This window comes from Chiloscyllium plagiosum, unplaced genomic scaffold, assembly GCF_037043375.1.
Source record: "Chiloscyllium plagiosum isolate Xiang-an unplaced genomic scaffold, Cpla_swu_hap1 HiC_scaffold_29, whole genome shotgun sequence".
NCBI lineage: Eukaryota > Metazoa > Chordata > Chondrichthyes > Orectolobiformes > Hemiscylliidae > Chiloscyllium > Chiloscyllium plagiosum.
In genome coordinates, this window is record NW_028270167.1 from 11,505,174 (window position 1) to 11,522,149 (window position 16,976).

At 40.9% G+C, this 16,976-nt stretch overlaps 1 protein-coding gene across 1 annotated transcript in view; it reads right to left on the minus strand.

Annotated features, from left to right (window-relative positions):
• Nucleotides 1-4,767: 4,767 nt before the first annotated feature.
• LOC122540629 (POU domain class 2-associating factor 2-like) overlaps nucleotides 4,768-16,976 on the minus strand; it is a 50,282-nt gene continuing 38,073 nt past the window's right edge. The window contains exons 4-5 of the mRNA XM_043676601.2: nucleotides 14,216-14,523; nucleotides 4,768-8,074 (exon numbers count right to left, since the gene is read on the minus strand). Of these exons, the coding sequence (XP_043532536.1) occupies nucleotides 7,637-8,074; nucleotides 14,216-14,523 (746 nt within the window). The 3' untranslated portion in view covers nucleotides 4,768-7,636. The remainder of the gene's footprint in view (nucleotides 8,075-14,215; nucleotides 14,524-16,976) is intronic.

Below are 16,976 nucleotides of genomic sequence, written 5' to 3' on the forward strand. Positions count from 1 at the left end.
TTTTCTTGCATGACGTTTGCTCCTTTTGCAAATCACTTCAAATCTGTGCCCCCTTGTTTGTCATCCTTTTATGAGTGGGAACAGTTTCTCCACAACCACTCTGTCCAGACCTCTCATGATTTTGAAAACATCAATCAAGTCTCCTTTCAGCCTTCTCCTCTTCAAGGAAACCAATGCAGACATCGCCAATCTGTCTTCACAACTGAAGTTTCTCATGACTGCAACCATTCTCATGAATCTCTTCTGCACTCTCTCTAATGTGATCACATTCTTCCTCAAGTCTGGCACCTACACCTGTGCACAATACCACAAGCGAGGTGTAACTGGTGTTATATACAAGTTCACAATAACCTCCCTGTTCTTGTACTCTATACCCCTATTAATATAACGTAGGATATTGTGAACATTTTTAATCAACCCGCTCAGGCATACGTGTCCAGGGCAAGTGGGATTTGGAACCAGAGGTACAGAGACGCGCACTGCACAACAGCCCCTTGCCTAGGATGCTGTGTGGATTATTAATCACTTTTTCCATCTATGCTGCACCTTTATTGATTTCTGCATTATGCCTCCAGGTTTCTCTGCTCCTGCACTCCCTTTTGAATAATACCTTATATTTTACATTATCTCTCTGTGTCCTTTCTCCCAAAAGTATTATCTCATATCTCTCTGTGCTGAACTTCATCTGCCACCTATCAACCTTTCCATCAACTTGTCAATTTCATTTTGAAGTTCTACACTGTTCAATCACAGCTTATAAAACATCCACATTTCATATCAATCACAAACTTGGAAATAGTCCCCTGTACACTAAAAACTATTAGCATTCCATTTTTAGCTGTCCCTTGCAATGCCCTACCATAAGGTCACAGTAATCAGTATCGGTCTCCTGGTTGTCAGTGTTAATATCCACCACGTTCATATCTCACTGCAGGTATCCTCGTGGCAGAGGCACGAGTATCTAATAGGTCACGACCTGGTAGCCAGTTCACCGCACAGATTGCCCTTGGGTACAGAACCAGCACACAAGTCCTTCCTCTTTCTCCTGTGTATGCTTTGTTATCAGTTAATTGGAGTAAATGTGATTTCAAATGTGCTAATATGTGAGAAACCCCAGGTTATGTTGACATGCTGTTGCTTTGGCTAGAGTTAAAACCACTTAGCTCCAAGAAGGCTTTACCCCATAAGTTTTCATTAATAATTGCTTTATTAATGAAAATATTTCTCATGTTAGTCCATTCAGCATTTCTTTTGGGAATAGTATTTATTCTCCTTCATTAAACTACAGATATGTTTGAATACTATTACACAAGATCTAAAACTTAGATTCCACAGCACATTCTAATTCATGGCTGCATTATCTTTCAGCACATTTTCTCAGTGTTTTGCCAATTTTGAAATTCTGTGTGCCTCAAAGTTGCCTTGTTGTGCCAAGACCTGGCAAACTCCCAACTGTTTTCAGCTGACTTTTTCAATGGAGAAAGTGAGGACTGCAGATGCTGGAGATCAGTGCCAACCACTTGGTGCTGGAAAAGCACAGCCTGTCAGGTAGTATCCGAGGAGCAGGAGAGTCGACATTTTGAGCATAAGCTCTTCATCAGGAATGGTGGTGGTGGTGGTGGTGGGGGGGGGGGGGGGGGGGGGGGGGAAGCGGTGGCGGCATGCCAGAGGGCTGAGAGAGAAGTGGGAGGGGTGTGGGTGGGGAAAGTTAACTGGAAGGTGATAGGTAGATGAAGGTGAGGGTGATGGTGATAGGTTGAAGTGATGGGTGGAGCAGATAGGTGGAAAGGAAAATGGACAGGTAGGATAGTTTAAGACGGCGGTGTCGAGTTGGAGGGTTGGATCTTTAATGGTCAGGGAATGATGAACAGGGAAATTTGCTGCAGAGCAAGTTGTGTTTAATCTTAACTTTTAATAATATCTTTCGACTATCTGTATTTTAGTAAAATTAGTACCTTGAATTCAGAATTAGGTCTGAATCAGAATGGAGCCAAAAATAGGTGGAAAGATAACTGGTGATAATTGCTGACACTTGGAGTAAATGTTATTTGAAATGAGCTAATATGTGAGGAGGGAAGCCCAAAATGGGATTTTTGCTTCGGTTTTCACTAAGGAAAGGGACCTTGTCATGAATGAGAACCTTGAGGAGAAATAGGCTTGAAGAGATCAAGATTGATGAAGTTGATGTGTTGGAAATTTTGGCAAACATAAAGATTGCTAAGTCCCAGGGCCAGACCACATTTATCCTACGTTGCTCTGGGAAGTAAGAAAGGAGGTTGCTCAGCCTCTAGTGAAGATCTTTGCTTCCTCACCCTCCACGGGAGTCATACCAGAGGATTGGAGGGAGGTGAATGTTGTTCCTCTTTTCAAGAAGAGGAGTAGGGAAATCCCTGGCAATTGCAGACCAGTCAGTCTTAATTTTGTGGTCAGCAAGGATTTGGAAATAATTTTGAGGAATAGAATCTATGACTATTTGGAAAAGCATAGCATGATTAAAGGCAATAAGCATGGCTTTGTGAGAGGCAGGTCACGCCTCACAAATCTTATTGAATTCTTTGAGGAGGTGATGAGACAGTTTGATGAAGGTTGATCAGTGGATGCGGTGTATATGAACTTCAGCAAGGTATTTGATAAGATTCCCCATGCTAGGCTCATTTATAAAGTCAGGAGGTATGGGATACAGGGGGATTTGGCTGTCTGGATTCAGAATTAGTTGGCTGACAGAAGGGAGAGATAGGTTGTAGATGGAAAGAATTCTGCCTGGAGGTTAGTGGTGAGTGGTGTCTTGCAGGGCTCTGTTCTTGGGCCTCTGCTCTTTGTAGTTTTTATAAATGACCTGGATGAGGAGGTTGAGAGGTGGGTTAGTAAATTTCCGATGATACAAAGGTTGGAGGTTCCATTGATAGTATCGAAGGCCACTGCAGGCTGCAGCGCGACATAGACAGGATGCAGAGCTGGGTTGAGAAATAGCAGATGGAGTTCAACCTGGATAATTGTGAAGTGATGCATTTCGAAGGTCAAATTTGAATGCTGAATATAGGATTAAAGACAGGATTCTTGGCAGTGTGGAGGAACAGAGGGATCTTGGTATTCAAGTGCACAGATCCCTCAAAGATGCCACCCAAGTGGATAGGGTTGTTAAGAAAGCATTAAGTGTTTTCGCTTTCATTAACAGGGAGATCGAGTTTAAGAGCTGCGAGGTTTTGCTGCAGCTCTACAAGACCCTGGTGAGACCACACTTGGAATATTGTATCCAGTTCTGGTTGCCCTATTAAAAGAAAGATACGGAGCCTTTGGAGAGAGTGTAAAGAAGGTTTACCAGGATGCTGCCTAGACTGGAGGGCTTGCCTTATGAAAAGAGGTTGACTAAGCACGGACATCTCTCTCTGGAGAGAAGGAGGAAGAGAGGTGAGCTGAACAAGGTAATGAGAGGAATAGATAGAGTCAATAGCCGGAGACTTTTCCCCAGGGCAGGATTGACTGGCACGAGGGGTCATTGTTTTAAGATATTAGGAGGAAGGTATAGAGGAGACATCAGAGGTAGGTTCTTTATGCAGAGAGTTGAATGCATGGAATGCATTGCCAATGGTGATGATGGAAGCAGAGTCATTAAAGACACTTAAGCAACAGCTGTACATGCACATGGATAGCAGTGAATTGAGGGGTTTGTAGGTTAGTTTATTTTACTTTAGATTAAAAATAATCCTCGGCACAACATCGTCGGCCGAAGGGTCTGTTCTGTGCTGTACTTTTCTATGTTCTATGTGAGAAACCTCAGATTATGAAACTTGAAATGAGTCAGAACAGATTTATAAGGATGTTGCCAGGATTGGAGGATTTGAGCTATAGGGAGAGGTTGAATAGACTGGGGCTTTTTTTCCTGGGGCATCGGAGGCTGAGGGGTGACCTTAAAGAGGTTTATAAAATCATGAGGGGTATGGATAGGATAAACAGACAAAGTCTCTTCTCTGGGGTGGGGGAGTCCAGAGCTAGGGGGCATGGGTTTAGGGTGAGAGGGGAAAGATAAAAAAAAGAGACCGAAGGGGCAACATTTTCACGCAGAGGATGGTACGTGTATGGAATAATCTGCCAGAGGAAGTAGTGGAGGCTCGTCCAATTGCAACATTTAAAAGGCATCTGGATAGGTATATGAATAGGAAGGGTTTGGAGGGATATGGGCCGGGTGCTGGCAGGTGGGACTAGATTGGGTTGAGATATCTGGTCAGCATGGATGAGTTGGACCGAAGCATCTGTTTCCATGCAGTACATCTCTATGACTCTATGACTATGACTTTATGACATTGACATGTTGTTACTTTAGCTAGAGTTAATACCACTTAGTTTCAAGGAGGTTTTACCCCATTAGTTTGATTACTAACACCCAAGGAAGTTTTGATATTTGATTGTAAAGTGCTCATTCATATTGTATTTGTGTACAAATAAATTCACTTTGTGCGCAGATTGATTTTTTTGATTATGTACAAAGGTGGATTCATGTTACACTCACACACACCAAGTTCAGATCTAGTGGTCAGCACAGCCTAACAGGCCATAGGGCTGCCACTTGGAGAGAGAGAGTGGGTGGTGAGATGAACCTGAGGGTCACCACACCTGAGATGAGGGGAGAGGTTGAGAGCCCTTCAGAATTCAACCTATCACTCTGCCAAATGAGCTAACCAACCTCGACGGGTGACGCAAAACTCGTGGCACAAGAAGATACCAGCTAGGAGTGACATCTCTGATGAAAAGTAACACTTAGAATTCCAATATAACCTGTTACTTTATTAGTGAAAATATTTCTCATGTTAGTCAGTTCAGCATTTCCTTTGGGAATATGTTTATTCTCCTTCATTAAACCACACATACACTTGAATATTATTACACAAGATCTAAATCTTAGATTCAATTCATAGCTGCAGTAAACAAACAGGAGTGAGGAATTAAAACTAGTGGTGAGACCTTCAAAGTAATTCCAGCCAGGCAATAGGCAGGGAACATCTGAAAGCGACCATTTAGATTCCAACAGGTACAAGAGAGATTTGATTTGTCTAATGCATTAGTCATACCCTCAATTTAGAGCTTATTATTACTGAGGGCATGGCTTAGTTCTCTGGCATGGGAGTGAAATGTTACGTTCAGCTGGAGACATTTTGGGTAGTTTAATGGAGAATGACTGTGGCCATGGCTAATCGATCAAATTAACAATTGTCGTTGGTCAAAATGGGTGGTCGAGAGCTTCACCAATGAGCAAATTAGTGCAGATGCTGAAAATAGAAAATAGAAAAGTGGCAACCTATGTTACAGCAAAATGACACCTAAAATTTGCTAAAATGTACAATTTGCTAGCGATTTACTCTCATCCCAATCTTTTTATGGATGTAAAAACTATCATTCTGGACATTTACATGTGAATGCACACAAAATGTTATGTTTACAATTCAGTTCCACATAATAATTTGCATATACCTTCACCACCCCAGATGAACAATCAGCATGATCTGGAATGATACAGCAGACCATGGTGCGAAATGAGCCACTCCTGCCCCTGTGTTCCTACATTCACAACCAATGTCAGCAACAAGCACTTTCAAATTAGCTATAACATGGTTATGTGGCAGCTCAAGTTCCATCCTCCTTGCTATAACTACAGAAGGTCACCAATTATTTCACTAATGAAACATTTTCCATTTCCCATATCCATGGTCTCCGTACAATTACAGACCCAGTGTTGAACTGTTTTTAGCAATAATAATTGTACATAAAACTTACAGTTAAAACTTTTACTTATAAAACCAGAAAATAATGTGTCATTGGATATATATTCCATATATTCACCTAGCCGGCGTCTCTAAATTACTAATATGTTACTCACTGGTATCAACTACTGTGGATGCTTGTAGTGACCATATCAATGTCAATAGCACTTCTGTGTAAAGGTCAACATTTTACAAGGTTCAATTAACTGGCATCTACCCTTCTACACTCCAACATCAAAATAAAGCTAGCAATTAAACAAGATTACCTACAGTATCTTTATGAAAATATATAGCAATATGTTGACAAATTTCAAGACTACAACCTCATAATGGTCTGGAAATGGTTATAGGTCACCTGGCATCATGGTCAGTGTCTGTCATGATATCTGAATACAGCTATGTGCATGCTTTGTGTTCACAAATATAATTCATTAAGCACTGAGAACCCTCTGTGTGCAGTGTGTATGGTCACAGTATGTTCACTTGTGTAATGAAGCATGGGACATAATTAAATACCAGCTGTACTTGCTTCAATCTTTACTTCCTGCACTGGTCTTACTAAGAGCCACAGTATCAAAGAGACTTGGAGTTATAATAGCTTTCTAACTTTATTATAAGATTTTCTATGTATATACTCATAGAAGAATGTCTCTGAGTGCTACCAAAGAGATTAGACTTTGGCACCATTATGATGGTTAAGTTCAAATTTTGAAACTGTCAATCACTCCAATGAGATTTCTTTGTTTTCTTTGTGGGGGCCATGTTATCAGTATCTGGCAGAGGCTTGTGTGAGAAGCAGTGGGAGGGGACTTGGGAACTGTCACCCCTTTTCTTGGTATGTTAGATAGAAACCGGCTTGAACCAATCTTCTCTCCCTCTAAATAAACTCTGTGACATGAGGCCAAGTAAGTGAGGTGATCTCATAGATCTCTTAGTGGGCGTCACGGTGGCACAGTGGTTAGCACTGCTGCCTCACAGCTCCAGAGACCTAGGTTCAATTCCCGCCTCAGGTGACTGACTGTGTGGAGTTTGCACGTTCTCCCCGTGTCTGCGTGGGTTTCCTTCGGGTACTCCGGTTTCCTCCCACAGTCCAAAGATGTGCAGGTCAGGTGAATTGGCCACGCTAAATTGCCCGTAGTGTTAGGTAAAGGGTAAATGTAGGGGGTATGGTTGCGCATCGGCGGGGCGGTGTGGACTTGTTGGGCCGAAGGGCCTGTTTCCACACTGTAAGTAATCTAATCTAATCTAATTCAGAAGCATTTAAGATTCTGAAAGGCTTGATAATGCAGACAGATGGGTTGTTTCCTGTGCATCTAGAGCATGGAAGCAAAAGTTTAGGGGAAGGGATCTGAGCCAAAGAGAAAGGTCACCACTCAGAGTTATAAATCAACACTTTCTACCTGATAGGGTTGTGATTGCTCTTGTCCAAAATTGAGTTGTTTGATGTCTCAAGGAAATATATGGAGAAAGAAGAGTTAGCCATTTTGAATGGTAGAACAGATTCAAGGAGTTTATGATCTACTCCTTTCTCTCTTAATTCTAAACATTCTCATTTACCAAATGCATTCACCCAGATGTTACTCAGTTGGCTAACTGTCACAAACCACAGCTCACTAACTTATAGCCTGTTAATGGCCAGCTTTAACAAAGTTGAAATGAATGCTTGTGTTACATTTCCTCATTTCCAATTAAACATAGATAGTGCACACTACAACTAAGTGAAATAGATAGCAATTGTCTGACAATCCTTTGCCATTGCAAAATTAGAAATGGATTATTTCAATAGTTTCATCCTATGATAAGCACACAACAGCATGAAAAAGCACATACACGGCCCTTCCTCCAGCTAAATATACAATGTAATTGCCACATGAGATATTTTAATAAGTCCGTCTGACTTCATACAAAGGCCAGGTATTGCTGGTGTCTTCCTTTCCCCAAGAGGAGACATCGTGCATTGAAGTGGTTGTTATGTCAGAAGATTCTTCAGGTGAGAGATGGACCACTTTGGCAGCTAGTTCCGATGGTACAGTCATAAAAGGAGCACATCCGTATGCTGAGGCAGCCTGGTAACTGGAGGCAAAGTGCATCTCCTCTAGTGGGTGAAGTGGATACGGCTGGGAGCTCTGGCTTGACATGTTGTTGCTCCGGCTGGTACTCCTGTACTGAGTTGGAGAGCTGGAGTCAAGACAAGGCAGAGAGTGGCCATGGTCGTGTGAAGATTGACAATTACTCACAGTTGCCTGCATTTGCTGGAGGGAGTCACAAAGCCCTTCGCCCTGTGTGACACTGTCTGGAACACTTTCCCATGAATCTCTCTACGTTTGAAAGAAAGACACATTTTAATACACACCTCATATACTGCAATGAGTCACAAACAACTTCATGAAGGCCATAAAACCCATTTTCAAATGTTAAGAGTCACTATGAAAATTCATACATATGAGCCCCTGACTGCTGCTGCATTTAAGGGATAAATAATTCACATTCAAAAATCAGATGGGATACATAAATGGACAACATTGCTAATTTCTGAATGTTAATAAAACACCAACATGTCAATGTATTAATTGTTTAGTTCAGGAACAAATATTGCCAGGAATGCGAGGTGAGAATCAGATGGAAACATCATATTTTGTCAATGAAATATGAAACTATTAAAGTTTCATTAAATGAGACTGCATTAAATTGCAAAATGACTACACAAAAAAACATTGAGCATCTGGATGTATTTAGTCAGAAGAATGAACGAGAGCCTTTAAAAAAACACTTTGCTTTATCACTTTATTTCAACGATCTGCTAGTTATCATCTCAATAAAAAATACTCATCAATATTCAGTAGCAAAGATTTTGATCAATCTGTCTTCAGAAGCTGAGTTGGTTACACGCAATAGATAAACAGTGCTAAGAGAGCTCGAAGGTCCTAGAGGTTTATCTTTCGGCAACCAAGAGTTCACCCAATTTCATTCAGATCTGACATAGGAGTTAGAGAAGTCTGGCTGAGCAGAGGAAGGATACTATGGAGAGGAAAAGTTGTTGAGGACTCCTGCTCCTAATTCTGTGGGGAGGCATAATGGGAATGTCATTGAACTAGTAATCCAGGAACTAATGTTCTGGGGACATGGGTTTGAACTCCACCAGGGCAGATGGTAAAATATGAAGTCAATAAACATTCTGAAGTTTAAAAGACACAAAGTCATCTAATATCAATCATGTACCTACTATCAATTGTGTAAAAACCCATCTGGTTCATTAATGCCATTTGAGGACGGAAATTGGCCATCATTATCTGGTCTGGCGTGCATGTTACTAAAGACCTACATCGATATGGCTCCTAACTGCCCTCTGGACAATAAATACTGCCCTCGTCAGTAATGCTCACATCCTACGAATTATTAATAAAATCACTTCCCATCCAGCATTGCTGGAAGTTATGTGTCTGTGTGTGGATACCATCTCAGGAGAGGATCTTTGTGTCTGTGCTGAATGATGTTTATTATTTGGGGTGATATGTAGAAAATGGTCAATGAGATAGCTCCTGGAATATGAGCTCCTTAGCATGCTGTCCTGCAAGAAGTGGGGCGGAGGGACTACAAATGATAGAGAGATGAGGAAGAAATAGAGTAATTAAATTTTTGGTGCTATAGTGGTGTAGGTCACAAAATCCAATAAAGAAGTGAGGACATCTTGATTCAAAGAGTGGTGAGAATGTGGAATTTACTATCACATGGACTGAGTTGAGACAAATATTGGCTATGTCTTTAACAGGAAGCAAGAGGGAGAAAGGCAACAAAGGACTAGGAGGTATAGTTACTCAAAAGGAAATGTCAGTGGGTATCAGTCATATATCCTTTACTGACTTTATACCACTCTTACCCACAGCTACAAAAGAAACAATCATTCATACCAGAAATAACCAGGACCCTGACAAATTGAGTAGAAACACGACCACTGAAAGGCTGCATAGCTGAATCAATATGGAGATATCTGCATTATGTTGCACCAAGTATGATAGATTTATGATAGATTATAGAAATATAAAACCCTATAAATCATTAATATATAGGCATGGCTTCTAGGTACATAGTGTTGATTACAGATATTAAGTATTATGTAGATCATAGACAATATCCTTGTGGATTAAAGATACATAGTATTTATTATGGATATATAAATAATGTGTAGGGGGTCATAAACTCTGCGTGCTTTTGTGTGTGTGTGCGTGCCTGTGTTAAAGATACATAGTGTTGATTATAACTATATAAATACTGTATAGATCATAGATACAAGAGTGTAGGTTATTCATATTCAGTGCTGATTGCAGATATATAAAAATGTGTAAGTCATAGATAAGTGGGAATGGGTTTTATAGCTGATGGGACATGTGAAAAACAAACAGCAAAATAAGTCAGTTGAGCCAGATGACCTCTTTCTTGCTTCTAAATTCTATGTAAATCTAGTTGTTTTAAGTTTTTCCTAATGACAATGATGTAGGCTCAATTCTTCCCTTGATGTAGCTGCGCCCGTGACTGTGCACCAATAGCTATTTACCAGATGATTCATGACAGGATAAGCAAGATTATCTTGGCAGCAAATAATATTTTTCAGGTAAGGATTTGAATAGCTCAGCTGCTGCTGCTGTTGTAATAGGAACAGGTGCGTAGCTCTCTGCAAGTGCTGTGGACATTCAGCTACAGAATGACCAACATATTGCGTTGTATATACAAATACGCTCAGAGCTGATCTATACCTCCCAAATATGTTAAAGCTTGCAGCTTTGTAGATTGCATTGAAAGAGGATCTGTATACCTAACAAGCAATTTGGCCCTGGGTTGCTAATTTTGCTATATGTAGCTCCTTCCTCACATTTAGAAAACTATTACAACAACTGTTCTTATTTTCTGCTACAATAAGAAACTTCAAACTGAATTTAATGGAGACAATGGAGTGAGAATTATGTGCAGGTGTGATGTGTGAGGGAGGGGAGTCCTCAGGAAAATTGGGTTGGGGTAACCGCATCAGATTCCCGAAGTAAAGAAAATTATACCTGATTAAGTTAGGGGGCAGGAAGGGGTTGATGCAAGAATCTCACACACACTGCCAAACACATTGTTGGGTATAGGGACCATGCGAGCACACTAGTATTAACTTTGCCATCTCAGGGCTCGGGACCCCAAAATTTTAGATCAAGGATCGAAGGGCCTGTTCCTGGGCTGTAAAATTTCTTTGTTCTTTGTTCACTTTAAAACATCCCATGGGGTCCCAGCCCCCACTATCAGATGTTCTGTACTAACATCTCTGCTATAGCTGACAATACCGCATGCTCTGGCAGTAATTCAAATGAAGGTCAATCAGGTATTTGCACCAATTGAATTCATTTCAATGCAGACAGTATGGAAGTATGGAGTGTCATGTTTCTCTCAAATAGATTTTAGCTCCATAACAGGCTTTTTTTTTTAACAGAAATTAATGCAGTGCTCCAGGTTTTAATTGCACAGAGTCAAAAGCATGCATCACTTAAGTTAATTATGTCAGAAGTCACACGAAACCAGGTTATAGTCCCTAACATGGAACTTGAAATCAAAGCTTTCTATAGGTATATCAGGAATAAAGGAATGACTAGAGTGCGATTAGCGCCAATCAAGGATAGTAGTGGGAAGTTGCATGTGGAGTCCGAGGAGATAGAGGAAGCACTAAGTGAATATTTCTCGTCAGTATTCACACTGGAAAAAAACAACATTGTCGAGGAGAATACTGAGATACAGGCTATTAGACTAGATGGGATGGAGGTTCACAAGGAGGAGGTGTTAGCAATTCTGTAAAGTGTGAAAATAGATGAGTCCCCTGGGCCTGATGGGATTTATCCTAGGATTGTCTAGGAAGCCAAGGAGGAGATTGTATAGCCTTTGGCTTTGATCTTTATGCCATTATTGTCTACAGGAATAGTGCCAGAAGACTAGAGGATAGCAAGTATGTTCCCTTGTTCAATAAGGGGAGTAGAGACAACCCTGGTAATTAGCGAAAGGATCCGGAGGAGATGGACTAGAATGTTGCCTGGTATGGAGGGAAGGTCTTCTGAGGAAAAGCTGAAGGACTTGAGGTAGTTTTCGTGAGAGAGAAGAAGGCTGAGAGGTGATGTAATTGAGAGATATACGATAATCAGAGGGTTAGATAGGGTGGAAAGTGAGAGCCTTTTTCCTCAGATGGTGATGGCAAACGTAGGGGACATAGCTTTAAATTGAGGGGTGATAGATATAGGGCAGATGTCAGAAGTAGTTTCTTCACTCAGAGAGTAGTAGGGGTGTGGAACGGTCTGCCTGCAACAGAATGCTGCCTGACCTGCTGTGCTTTTCCAGCACTACACTCTCAACTTTGCCTGCAACAGTAGTAGACTCACCAACTTTAAGGCCATTTAAATGGTCATTGGATCAACATATTGATGAAAATGGAATAGTGTAGGGCGGATGGGCCTCTGAAGAAATATTCTTCAAATCAAAGACCCTCTGAGATATCTGCACTCCTCTCATTCCAGCTTCTTGCATGTTGTGATTTGAATTGCTCCATCAAGACAGTTGTTCATGCCTAGAAGCTGGGATATCTTTCCTAAATGTCTGCACCTCTCTGCTTGCCCCTTTGAGACACTCCTTAAGACCTACCTCTTTGACCTTTGGTCATCAGTCATCATGGACCAGTTTTCTGTCACTTAGCAAAGCAGCTTGAATCAAATAAATTTCCAACTCAGCAGACCCATCTCTGCTTCATTGGGCCCTACGTTCACTAACTTCACTCAGGTGAGGCAGGGACGGAATATAGCACAAGGCTGTTTGTGTATTAGGCCAACTGGTTGGAAGCCCTACCCTGATTGTCTGGGGTTCTGACCAAGTTTGTATAATAGGTTGTTAGGTATTCTAACCCTCAACTTCAGCCTCCTCCCACTGCTCAAGCCCCCTCCAATTCCTTTCACTTTTCTCATGCTCCTTCGTGCCCCATTGCATTTTTCATAATTAATCACTCAGTGTACACTATGGACAGAACCAATCACCCACTTACTAACAATGACAAATCTTGAAATGCCCCTAAAAATATGCTTTTAAACAAATTACTGCTCTTACAAAATCATTAAAATATCAAACAGAACTTGCCATGCATAACTTAAATCACCAAAGCTTTGCCCCACTTTACTTCTCTTATCATTTTACAAATAAACATGCAGACATCAGGGAAAACAGAATAAAGAAATAATAACATGTTAGAACCTCACAAGATGTCTATTGATCACATCTAACATTTCATTTCTACTATTGTAAACAGACCCTAGATGAGCTGATCCACTATGAGTTTTTGGAGCTCAGCCAAGCATTCATAATGAGGCCTTCTTGTTTTGTTTGCTGATATGGTTGCCAGCTTATTATTACAAATGTCTGATATTTTATAGAGTTATAAAAGCAGCAGGCTTTACAGAACAGATTGCTGAATTGGTGTTGATTTACATCGGTATTTCAAGACTTATTATTGCCATTAAACAGCTCTGTTCACCTAACATACTGGATGAGTTGGCTTTGGGAACATGAAGCGGGAATGAGAGATATGGGGGTGGGAAGCTTGGGTAAAGGTTTTTAAACTTACCTTTCAAAAGGTCCTGAATCCAGACTATGGTTCACGACTCCTCTGAGGCACCATGAACTATGAGTCCTTGAGAAGTTGTCAGAATCCCTGATAACTGCAACAGTGCACAAGATACCGACCATTGCAATGGAGCCATCTGGTGGTGGATGCAAAAAGCTGGCAAATTACCTGCAGCCTTATGTCATTCCAGTGAAAATTGGCAGCACCTGGGAACAGGGATGGGAATTCTAGAAACAGATCCCACTTTCTAAAGTAATCCAGAGTTGGCTGACTCTGCAAAGATCTGAGCCAATATGTCCTTACTTGACCTTGTGTCATACTTTGCTTTATAATGCTTCCATGAGGCACTGATTGATTACATTAAACGCACTGTGTAAATCAAAAGTGTTGATTTTTAACTTTAATTGTCTGGATCTTTTAAAATTCAGGAAGAAAGCTTGCAGGATGTCGTAGGGCCTCTGTACAAATGGGTAGATTTTGAGTGAGTTAAAGTACCAGTTTAGTTTCAGAAGCAAGAATCCATAAGTCAATGAAAAAACTGTGGATGTTGAAAATCAGAAACAAAAACAGAAATTGCTAGAGAAGCTCAGCAGGTCTGGCAGCATCTGTGGAGAGAAATCGGAGTTAATGTTTCGGGTCGAGTGACCCTTTCTTAAAATCCATCATTCATGCAACGTGTATGAGTTCACAATGTGTCATGGCAGCTTCAAGTCTGGATTCCCCAGCTAGAAACCATTCAGTTCAACTACATGTCCAGAGGATTTTGTCAAACCCCATTGCCAATCAGATTAGGTCAGCCATTAATACCAGGCAAAAGTAAATGATTACATACCAGCAAAAAATGTGATGACTCATTGGGAAAAGGTGGAATGAGAGGTGGGGGTGCCTGTGGCGTGAAAATGGAATTTGCCATGGATGGGAATGTTGATGTGCGGTAATCTCCAAACGTTTCAGTGAAGTAGGGGTCAAACAGGGGTTGATACCCTGAGACACCCGGTGGATCACATCCAAGGGACTTCCCACTGAGAGAAGATGAGTATACATCTGCAGTGTACTGCTTAGACGGATGACAATGAGATAGCTCAGAATCTGATAGATATGGCCTTCTCACACCATAATAACCAGGTATTACATGGGAGCCTATTCAAAAAGAAAAGACGCGTGTTATTATCCATTTCAGCTTAGCCATGAAATTTACAATTAATAATAACCAGAAAACCTGAATAAGGAAATGAGAGTTTTAAGAACATCAATTGTTCAGGGAATCACTCATTTCTCTCCAATGAGGTTCAAATTCACATTTTTCTTTTGATTTTAGCCATTTAGGAAATTAAAATTTCTGTTAGCTCTCATTAGTCAAACTAAAATCACAAAATAGCTATTGTTACTAGATGTGATGTGAGCAGACCCTGGAATAAATATTGGTTGTGACATTTTTTATTCATTCTTGGAATGTGGCCATTGTTGGCTGAGCCAGCATTTATTGCCTGTCCCTAGTTGCTCTTGAGAAGGTGGTAATGAGCTACGTCTTGAACCATTATAGTCCCACTGTAGGTAGGCTGTTAGGGAGGGAACTTCAAGAATTTTACCCAATGAATCTGAAGGAATGGAGATACATTTCCAAGTCTGGATGCTAAATGGTTTGGAGAGGAAGTTTCAGCTGGTGGTCTTCCCATGTACCTGTTGTTCTTCTAGATGCAAGTGGTAGTGGGTTTGGAAGGTGATGCCTAAGCATCTTTGGTGAATTCCTACCATATATCTCGTAGATGGTGCATACTGCCTCTACTGGGAGTCAGTGGAAGGGCGAATGGGATTGTTCTGTACTAACATCAGATGCTGCACAAGTAGTAGTGTCTGAAACAATGAACCCCACAATCAAACGAAATTGGTCACCACTGGTCTCAACTGAGTACTTAGGGTGGGTGACTGATACTGGTCATACCTCCATAGCCAGCCCACCAGAATGGGGAAGAGTAATAATAGATCTCCTGCCTCATCAATTGAAATCCTAAGGTAAATCCCAAGAAATGGGGGTCTTTGAGGTGGCTACAGAAAGTGGGGAGAGAGGATTGTTTGCGATTCTCATGGATTCTGCAGGCCATGCTCCCTCGAAAGGAATATGTTTTGTTTGGTTTTCAAAGCATTCTCCACATGGTGGCTACAGAGGTAGCTGATGAATGGGTCCAGTGTCTTTGTTTACACTGGGGTCTCATTTTTAAAAAGTAATGTTCAACAGACATTAACATTCTCATCAAAACATACCAAATGCTTATAGTGCTGACTAGGTAGACGATTGAGGCCAGACAGTATAGGTCCAGGGGTTACAGTCTCAGGATATGGAGTGAGCCATTTATCATAAGGCCATAGCTCATAAAAGTGGAACTAGGACATAAGCCCTTGGGACAACAGCATTCCACCAGTCAATGAGGTCACAGCTGATCTGATAATCCTCAACTTCACTATCCTGCCTTATCCCCTTAATTCCCTTACTGATTAAAATCTCTTTACAATTATGACTATGACATATGCAACTGATAATACTTGTTCACTCAATGGGCTGTGAAGTTTTATAATTCCCCCTCCCAGATGGCTGTGACTGCTCTTTGAATATATTGAAAACCGCAATCAAGAGAATTTAGCACTGTAAGGAAATCAAACGTTCTGGGTGTCGGGTTGGAATGTACAGTTGCTGTAAAAATGTGACCAGGACCTTACCGATGGATGGAACAGGCTCAAGCAGCTGAAACATTGACTCCTGCTCCTGTTGCTTATGCTTTATATTAAAGGGTCTTTTTTCCAGGGGCCCCACAATGTAGGCAGTGAAACCAATACCGAGGCAAATCAGATGCCAGCTATCCCACTTTTAAGTTAGCCTGCTTGGCGCCCATTTTACTCCTGATGGACACTGAGACAGCATGTAATAATTTTAATCCCACTACACCTGACAGAAATTAGTTTCTGGTGTGGCCTCATTCTGTGTTGTTACTCTTCACCATGTTTTGTTATTTGTCTTCCCTACCTATTGCATCCAGGTCAGACATCATTTATGCCTTGAACACTTTCTGTAGCAGACATCATTCTCTGTGAGGTGTGTGAGGTCGTGATAATAATTTTATTCCGAACCTCTGAGAATGCTGCTCCTAATCTGTGCTCCAGAGAAACGTATCCAAATTAATTGATTGGCTGTGTATTATTTCTCCCCAGAGACATTGCCCCTTTTTGTATTAAAATGTTTTAAAAAGAATCGGCCCGGGGCATCTGATAACTATTATGGAAAGATTTTTTTGTGAAATCTACACCAATTCAGTGTGAGATCTTTGGTCCTTGCATAATGATTGGCCAGCATTAAATATTTAGGGAAATACTTAGAAATATTGATACAATCCTTTTCAAACAATATTCTGAGGATTTTTTTTAAATGCATTTCAATACTGTTCTAGCAATCAGTGATACCCTTTTAATTAAAGAAACAAGAATTGTTGTTACACTGAAGAAATTGTTGTTTCACATATCAATTGTCAAAGAGACATACCCTTTGATCCAACTTGTCCATGCCAACCAGATATCCTAAATTAATCTAGTCCCATGTGCCA